Source organism: Labrus mixtus, chromosome 1 (genome assembly GCF_963584025.1).
Source record: "Labrus mixtus chromosome 1, fLabMix1.1, whole genome shotgun sequence".
Taxonomy (NCBI): Eukaryota; Metazoa; Chordata; class Actinopteri; order Labriformes; family Labridae; genus Labrus; species Labrus mixtus.
The window spans coordinates 14264813-14274456 of NC_083612.1; the positions used below are offsets into that span (position 1 = coordinate 14264813).

Below are 9644 nucleotides of genomic sequence, written 5' to 3' on the forward strand. Positions count from 1 at the left end.
TGGACTGCATCCTCCATCTGATATTATCAGTCTTTGAACATATCACTCCCTTTATCTCAGGTAAGACATTCAAACTAAAGATTACATGGCATATTTACCATATTTAAGTATTACTTGTAACTGGTATAAGTACAGTAAATGAAAACATCCTAATGCCAAGTTCTATTTCCTGTGACTTTTTGTATGCCCCCTTGTGGTAGAAACACAATCTATATGTACCTCAGCAGTTGTGTAGAGAGTTTTCCAGGTAAACAATGTACATTGTAAGTGAATGGGACACTATAACATGTGTATTGTATGTCTTGTTAAAAGAAAACAACTAGCTGACATCATAAATGATAAGGTACCATAATATTATTTCCTTCCCAGGTGGAGTTTGAATTTGATTAGTTGTAGTAAATATGAATTGATCTCCATCACCTGGTATGTATTCTTCTAGCGTTAAGAAATATGAACTCTGATAGGGTTAATATTGCATAGCATACACATGTATTATGTTGTTCATTTTGCATTTTAATGTGGATATCATTTCAGCAGCAGCAGAATATTTTAGCATGTCAAAATCACACCTCGATAAGGAAGAGGGAATCAGTGAACAGCTACAATTCATTTGATGAGAGTTTTCAATGCTGGAAGGACAGACAGTTCAACACAGATCATTCACAAACAGATCGTCCTACATATATATATATATATATATATATATATATATATATATAATCATTTTAATGAACATGCTATTGTCATCCACCACCTTGCCTTTGGTTTGTGTGCTTGGAGCACATGTACGAATAAAAAAACACAAGTCCAGCTTGCTTCTTGGTCAAGCCAAATCTCTTCTCTGGACCTTTCTGCTGATCATCACAGATCTTCTCATCTGGCAAGGTGTAAATCTGTGAACAGGATACAGTCCCGACTGTGCGTAATACATTTTACTGTTTTATTAGAAAACACAAAATTTAATATGGAAATATAATAGAATAGAATATTCAAAATAACAATAACATTGAGTAGGCTTTAGTGGATAACAATTGGTGTACCAATGAAGGCTATTTCAAATATATCATCATTTTCTCGTTGTAACATCTTTTTTGAGGATGTTTCGAATACTTTAATGGACCAATCTGATATCAGGCTTTGAAAATGAAAATGACAAGAAAAAAGTCATAGATCACAGGAGATCACACTGGAGGAGAGTGGAGTCTGACATTGGTAAAGAGTTTATATGTGTCCCTTAAAATACAAGATATGTGAGTGAAATCTTTACAATTTGCCTTGAATTAGTCCTCTGCTTTTTCAGTCCACCCTCCTCTCCTCTTCTCGGCACTTCATTGGAATGAAGTGGGATGCTATATGCTCCCTTCTGGTCTTCTTTCCTCGCATTGGCTTTCCCTTCTGAGAAAGGGCTATGAACATTTCTTTGCCATTTTTAGTCCACTTTGCAGAGGAGTAAGCATTGAAGTAGTTTTCTAGGAAAACCTCCTTGAAGTTGCAGTTTTCGTTGTAGATCCTCTGGAAAGGATAAGACAAATATTATTGCAATAATACAATACACACTTTATTTATTCTTTCTGTGAGTTTTTTTGTCTTAATTATTTAAAGGGTTGCGGGGCAGACATTGTTCTTTTTTTCCTGCTTGACTGCTTGAGCTGAAAACAGTGCATGACTTTTCTCACTGAGGAAAAATATTACCTTGCCTTGCAGCTGTCCAGCCTTGTTCATGGAGATATAAAACTGACTCTTCACGCCTTTGATAGCTAGGATGCCCCCCTCAGACACTGTCCTGATCTCCAGGATACCTGCCAGACATTCAGACAGTTAGGGAAGAAATATGACGAGACAGATACAACTCTATTGACATCCAGTCTTCACTCCAGCTCCACACTGCGCTCAACATTCATCTTCATTAACAAATGGGATGGAAGTTCCTGTGGTTAATCAGTCTGTGGTCTCTCTGGCTTTATTCAAGCCTTGTTAACTGGCCTGGGTGGCCATTACACGAACCACAACCTATGCCATAGCACATGTGGGAGACAGATTAGGCCTCTCTCTCCTGGGATTGAGAAAACTACCTCCTTGCATGGGCTTTGCACGCTACATTTTAGGCCACTCTTGAAAACTGTGGGAGAGTAAAAACACTTGAGTAAGAACACTGATTTGAACTCTTTGGCCATTGTTGTTTTGAAATACTTCATTTAGTTATATCTTTAAACATAGAAAAGCAGATCATTTTACAGCAATATTTATAAATAAACAAAGATAATTGTCTTCCTTACACTATTTGCAATAGTGATTACAGTTTATATACAGGCTTTCACTTCTCTTGACAATAAAGGAGCTAATAACTAATCCTGCAGGACTAAAGTGAGAATGTGTTTTTACATTTAATCAAACATATATGCAGATCACTGTTCATAAGCAGATAGAGATCTCATTGGTTCAACATACAATGTCAGATTTTGTCTCATCTTAGAAAAAAATGAACTCTTAAATGATGTCGGGAATGTAGAGCAATGACTCCCAAGTTTAAAACATTAAACCATTAAACTAAGATTAACAAAAAGTATGGACAGTAACATGGTCTAGATCATAGATTTTTTGGGTTATATAAAAACCACGTCTTTCCTTTCTACAGATTGCAGAAATTCTTCCATTTGAGAGGCAGAGAATAAAGGGAAGAACTATATTAAAGCTCTTCAGACTGACATTGAGCGTGCGGCTCTTTTAGTATTTGATTACAAACAGATGGCAGTCTCCCAATCTTGGAATGTTGTTTGTGCTCTGCTTGCACTTGATTTTTAACTTAATATTCCTGCCCTTTGACTGCGTGTTACCCCTGCTCTCTATTGCCCTGTTGGATATTATTTATTATGACTAAAAAGGGCAGCTGATCTCAAATATCAAATGTATGCTATTATAGCAACACTAAATGTGTAAGCCCTTTGCATTCACAGTTATTGGACCATTTCTTCATAAACTTCACATTTTCTGGATGTTTTCCTCTCACGTTTTAAATGTTAGCTTATATCTGTGTGTTTTTATTGGTTACAAAGCCAACCATCGTACAAGTAAGAGCTAGTGGAAAGATGAATCCCATTTCTCGTCACACATGCACATAAACATTCAAACATGTTGTCAAAATTTTGACCGCAGAGCTCTTAGACTAACCTCAGCCTGAACAGATTTGTTATCACTCAACAGCTCGGAGTTACTGGGGGTAATCTCTAAATCCAGCTTTTTGATTTTGAATCCAGTGTTTATATTTGTTGGAAAGAGTTATGGACAGCCTTCCAGGTATAGTGCATCATTGTACAGTACAATTTGAGATTAAATTTAGAATTTTGTACAAATTTGACACCATGTAAAGACCAGAAAATGAATCAAGATAATGACTATTCACTTTGTCTCTTCAGGCAAATGTACCATGTCTGGACTGGAACCAAAAAACACATTCCTTAACTTGATTATCTGAATTTAATCTGTGTGTCCACCTTAGAACAGGCATAGAATCAAATCAGCCATTTATTCTTATTTAGCTGCACCTGACACCAGGTCTATGTTGTCAGGGTCAGAGTGACTCGGCAGACTAAAAAGTTTAACAACATCACTTCAGTTTAAAGCTAAATATCCAAGATGACCTATGTACACTTTACAAGCCAAAAAGACACACAATTAAATTCAAAAGAATTAAATCCCAATATACCCAGATAAAAAAGGACATATAGAGAGGATATTAAGGCTAGCAATTTTTGAAAACAGATCATATAACTAACAGGGCTTGGAGAGTTACTTGTCAAACAGGACCATTTAAGTTGAAAGGATCCAAACCGCTGACATCAGAAATACTACTTCCTACTTATATACTAATGTGTTTGATGTGTTTGATTTCCCTGTTTTTTCTTTAAATTTGCTGTTTTCCAGTTGGCATGCTTTGGTTTGTTATATGTGGGCAAACCACTTGGAGGTTGTTTATTTGCTCTTTAAAGTGGCTCAACACAACTTTTTATTTATGTGATTATCACATTTTGGTTTAACTTGGATGAAGCTGTAACGTGGTCTGTCAGAGGAAACAACAGATGTTTGTAATTCCAATTTAGTATTTGGTTAGAAGTTTATCTATGTTTTACCTTTTATCTAAAATGGATTGGTTAGCTTTGATGATATGTTTACATATTCAAACTTAAATCACACATTCAATGTTCTTTTTTTAAACTCTGTTGCATAATTTATTGTCTTTGCTAACCAATACTAGTGTGAGACATTCACGTTTGCGTTCTATATACAAAACATACAATTCCTAATGTCAGACCTTTGGTTTATTGGCCAAGCAACACTTTTAAAATGCAATTAAGTGAGACGAGAAGCAAGACAGTAGTGCACTGTGAAGTAAGCCTATATATTTGTTGCAGAAGCCCATGGATATACTGTATTTGGCAGCCAAAAATAATGCAGCTCAAAGGTTCTCATTTTGACTTATTTTCTTTCACTCTTGCTGTTAAAAAAGCTCACAATGAAATTAGCTTTTTGGTACTATTGGCTTACTGCACTCATTGATTTGATACAAATATGTCTGTATTTAAAGGCTTATTAGTTACACTTCTGTTTGCTTTCAGCATGCGGTAGCCCCATATGGGTATTTCCATTTCTCTGTGTTTCATTGAGAATGATTACACAAGCATCTTACCATCCACTTTGAGGCATTTCCCTGTTTGGCCAACATTCCAGCCACAGCCACACTGTCCAATAGGAGGAAATGACATCTACTTAAAACATCCTCACCATGTCAGAGATTCCCACTAATGTCTGACAAACATAATTTGAAAAAATGTTGGCTTTATAGCAACAATGTTAACAATGAACTCTGTTAAATAACAGTAACCAGCCATGTAGCCCCAGTAACCCCAGTAGTTACTGGCATGCATTATTTGTTGAATTCCTCTTTCACTTTAATGAAACACTCATTTTGACTTTGCCCATTATTGTGACTGAAGGTCAATACTATTGCTTCTTCTTTTTTTGTTTTAAGATTTCTGCACATTTCTGGTCCCATGACCTTATTCTGACACTGAATGTGAACTGTCGAGGTCTTTATCAGACTGGAAAATTACATGTCTGTGCCAGTGTGAGTCAGTGGTCACTGAGACCTAGCACCCATCAGTCTACAAGATTCTTCAGTTTACTTCATTATCGCCTGTGTTTAGCTGGTGTTATGGTTTAACAAGCCAAAGCCTCCACCTGCTTCATTTTACGTCTGTCACTTTGGCTGCTCTGACAGAGACACATGACCCATTAGTGCTGTGATTACACTGTGGAGAACAGTTGTACAATAACACCACCCACGTGCTTCTGTCACCTTGACAGGCCAAAGATTTGTTACTGACTCAGTGGAAATCACACAACAAAACTCTGCATGGTAGAATTATAATTTGGCAGCTTCTCAGAATAAATTCACACCTACAACCAGGAAAATGTTTTCTGATAGGTTAGTGGTGTTTTTTCTTTATAACAAATTCAGAAGAGCTAATAGGGAAACCATTTATTATTATAAGGTAATTTTTGTTATTCTTACTGTGGCAGTTGGTTGGGTCTTGAGTCCCATTGATGTTGCCAAAGTCATCAATTGTTAGGAACCATTGCGTGCGGCTGAACAGCTGTCGGATGCGCACATCTCCTCCCTCCATGTAGTCATAGTTCCTGGTGTGGCGCTCGTGTCTGGAGCAGTTCATAATAGCGGCAAGTTGCTCTGGAGTGCAGTCACTGTAGACCACACACACACTGCCAAACAGGAAGATTGCGTGCAAGTACAGTCCCGAGAACAGATTTTGAAGGTTCCATGTCAGCATCCATTTGCGCATTATAATACAATGCAGTGGGGGTCAATGAACAACATACTGAAATGTGAAATAGAGATCTGTGTGCTGTCCCTCAGCCCACCGGACCCCTGACCCTTGTGCTTAACCTCCGGCTCCCTGTTCCTGCAGCAGGGATCCTAGTAGGATGTTTAGGCAGGGCACTTGTGGAGAGACTTTGTGAAGTTGGTTTTAAGTTGGCTGAGGCTGGAAATTGACAGGTGATAGTATTAGAGATGATATCTCTCTTAATCCTCACTGTGTTGACCGCTCCATCCTCTTGTGATTATAGTCCGACAACAAAGGTGTAATCCAGTTCAGGGACGTTATGCAGGACTCTCTAGGAAAAAAAAAAGTAGGTCTGTTTGATTCTAGCTAATGCAGTAAAATGCAATAATTATACCCATAAGTACATTTACAAGTTAAAAGATGTTTGTTGATGCAGCTGTCTAAATAATACAATCATATCAGGAATTTCCCAGTTTTTTACTTGATCTTGCATAGACTTCCAAACTACTTTCAATGAGCACCTGCTTTTCTGTGATCACAAGAATAGTAATTCTATATTTATAAGGGACAAATCAATATTGATATTGTTTATGTTCACAGGCATATCTCTCCCTGTAATGGACCAAGACACTTGCTTGAATTGCTTCACAAATTTATGGTCCGCTATCTGGTCAGTATCAACATACAGAATGTTTTTCAAATCAAACAAACTATACCGGCTCTCTTGTTTAAAAATGAGTAGATTAAGTACTTACATGTGCTCTGAGTGATGACAGGAGTTTTCAGAGGTGCATTTCTTTTCAGCTGAGTTTTAATTTGAAGAAACGCAGTTCTTAAGCCCAGTAATACAGAGAGTCTTAGTAAGCTTGGAGCTTCTGTCAATTCCCATGGATGTCTCCCTGATTCTGGCAGGCTCACTCTGTGCATCTTCCACTGTCGCTGTGCACTCTTCTTAGATAAATGCCTCCTGCTGACCTCACTTGAGAGCAATTAGATCCCAACCAGTCAGCTGTCCCTGGCTCAGATGCAATGGAGAAACACCCTCTGCCTGCCTCTTGCTGTCACTCACCCACCGGACATGAGAGGGAGCTATAAACTCTTAGAACAGCAGGCTCTTGTGGCATGCACTCCTAAATACTTAAAAAAACATTTGCATGCACACTCACCTTTGAAAAAGTTTCTACAACCTCACTGGTGTTTCCAAGAAACATCTTGCACTTAAATATGTTTGCTATGCTCAATACAGATATAATAGTGACTCACGTTTACTTAAGTGGTGGTTAAGATATTTGATCTGAAGATGAAGCTTTAAAGAATTTCTCCCCTATCATTTGAAATGTCATTATTAATTAGGGGGTTTACTTAGCTGTGCTGAATCATTGTTAAAGATTTACTGACTTAATAAGTTATGGCTGACAGGTATCCATCTAAGGGGAGAAATACAGAGGACAAAACTGCTCAGAAGTAGTCATCTCGGCATCATGGGTCATGCACTCTTTCACTTTTCATGTTTGTATTTAAAGTCACATTTTATTGCCTTACATACCTGGCCTTTCCTTGGACTCACTACTTCAAAAGTTTATATGGGCCCTAATAACTTGCTCCCCTGGGGAGGTCAGGGCTGCTGGCCTGAGAGAGAGGGACTTCTGGCCGCATCAGGTCTCCTTCTCATCTCTAAACTGGGGGTCGTAAAGACCTGATCTATTAGGTGTCACTTTGCCTGTATATCTGCCCCTTCTATCACCTCAAACAGAACAAAGCATCAATTGTGACAGCTAATATACTATGGAAACATTTTTTTTAATGAATGCAAAATTTCTTATTTCCTATTCTTTTCATAAATTGATGTTGACATCAAAAGAGATGTAGTTCCAGGACATAATGTGTACATCATTTATATAAATTACTTTATTTGATAGCTCAATTTAAAAAAAACTCCAGAGGGTTAAAACAATTGTCCAAAAACTGCCAACTTCTAGTGACAAAGTGGTTTGCGTGACCCGAGGTCCTGTTTTCAGGTGCAGGTAGCACCTGGAAGGGTCCGTCGGGGCTAATTGCTGACAGGAGAAGGGGCCAGACAACTTCAATACCCCATTCAAGTTGGCCTCAAAAGAAAGGAAAGGAATGACTTTGCCTGGTTGGGAAATGGGGGGCCCCTCTTGAAGACAGGCCTGGAAGAGAAACTTAGTGGCTGTGCCCATTGCTTTTTTTTAGGAACAAAACATTTGTATGAAAGCATAGGAAGAGTTTAAATTTGAATAAAATGTCCTATAGAAAAAAAAAAGAATTGCAAGGATCTGTTGGGATATGGTGCCATGCCTGGAGGATTAACCCTCGCAATGACTCTTGCTTAGTGAGGAAGGACCTGGAGCCTTTGGAGGCAGTGCAGTAGACTGACTGGGACTTTTACCTTTTTATGCCCAAAAGGCCCTGCCAATGGGTTAGTACTTTTTTTGAAAAGACATGGACTTTTAGCTGGGAATTGCTGCACTGAATATATCTAATTGGTTAGGTACTCGCATGGTTCAGAAGACGTTTCCAAACGTTTGCTTACTAACTTGTATAATCATCACAGTGCTTTAGACTTAGATGGATATGATTAAAAAAGAACTTGGATCTTTGCTGTGTATAAGAAGGCATTGACTGACGCACTTTTAGTAGAGAGAACAGCCTCCCATCTCCCTGCAGGAGGTGTGTGGTTTGTTAAGAAGCCCGAAAGTACCAAGTTACCATTTTACCAGGAGGTTAGGAACATCTCTTATGGAATTCTGTCTCATAACCCAATGAGGTACAGTGCCTTTAGGTCTTTTTTTGCATTTAAGATTGAGATTGAGATTGGCAAGTGGATTTGAGTCACAAAGCCCTCAATTGCGAGTCGTTCAATGTTCTGCCCCTTACTTACTGTGTGGCCATGAACTCAAACCCAAAACAGATTGTAATACCACAGTAATATTGCAACACACAGTTCCACGTGGGCAAGACCACTAGACCTGCAAATTGAGATAACCAATAAGAGTTTAGACTAGAACTGTTGCTACTTAATTTAGTCAGTCATCTCATCAGAATGCCCAACCAGGTGCTGTGCCCATGTAGACCTGTGTTTGAAAGATTAAGTATCCTTGGGCAAGATTGGCAATACCTCAGGATCTCTCAAGAAAACCTTGACAGGGAGCAGGATGTTGTCACCATGGCACATTATGAAACTCAGTATGACATTGGTGATGACTGAAGGAAGGCTCTGCCACTCCACCATCTCTGTGTTAAGTATCTGCATGTGTCATGATACCAATCAGTATCTCAGGGAAAGGTCACAAATATCAGAAACACATTGCTGACACATTTATGAAGAGGTACAAGTTTGAGATGCTTGAAGAACCCTTTTTTTTATCAGTAGATCAGCAGTTATTCAACGACCACCTTTCTTTGGCTTAAAGTCCAACTTTATGAAGCAAAGCTCTGACATATTTGCAACAATAAAGAGGAATTGTGATATTCAATGGAGAAATTACCCTTTGATGAATTGCACTATTGAGCAATTTAAACACACACATTTTTTTCAAATCATAATATATACAGAAAGAAAAGATATACAAGCAACGAGCAATACTTGTAGTAGTTATATTATTGATTGTTGTAGAATTACTAAGTGTAATACAAGTGAAATTGTGCAGTGATGTAATACCACAATAAGAGCATATATGCTCCAGTGGGCTACTAGAATTCCTAGAAACCAAGACTTGAAAGCTTTATGTTTGTCAAGGATAGTGTAAAATACTATAATCAGAA

At 38.1% G+C, this 9644-nt stretch overlaps 1 protein-coding gene across 1 annotated transcript; it reads right to left on the bottom strand.

Moving 5' to 3' along the window:
• Positions 1-492: 492 nt before the first annotated feature.
• Positions 493-6849, bottom strand: fgf7 (fibroblast growth factor 7). The gene is made up of 4 exons (XM_061033806.1): positions 6614-6849; positions 5570-6189; positions 1693-1799; positions 493-1512 (listed from the first exon to the last, which is right to left on the bottom strand). The coding sequence occupies exons 2-4, from the start codon at positions 5853-5855 to the stop codon at positions 1297-1299; spliced, it is 609 nt and encodes a 202-aa protein (XP_060889789.1). The 5' UTR covers positions 5856-6189; positions 6614-6849; the 3' UTR covers positions 493-1296.
• Between the last annotated feature and the right edge of the window lie 2795 nt (positions 6850-9644).

What these genes read in the sequence shown, in the direction of transcription:
- fgf7 (XM_061033806.1), bottom strand. Translation starts at nt 5,855, where the DNA reads ATGCGCAAATGGATGCTGACATGGAACCTTCAAAATCTGTTCTCGGGA. An exon ending in AGACCCAACCAACTGCCACA is followed by an intron (nt 1,800 to 5,569) that starts GTAAGAATAACA and finishes AATGTCTGGCAG; the next exon opens with GTATCCTGGAGATCAGGACA. An exon ending in CTGGACAGCTGCAAGGCAAG is followed by an intron (nt 1,513 to 1,692) that starts GTAATATTTTTC and finishes TATCCTTTCCAG; the next exon opens with AGGATCTACAACGAAAACTG.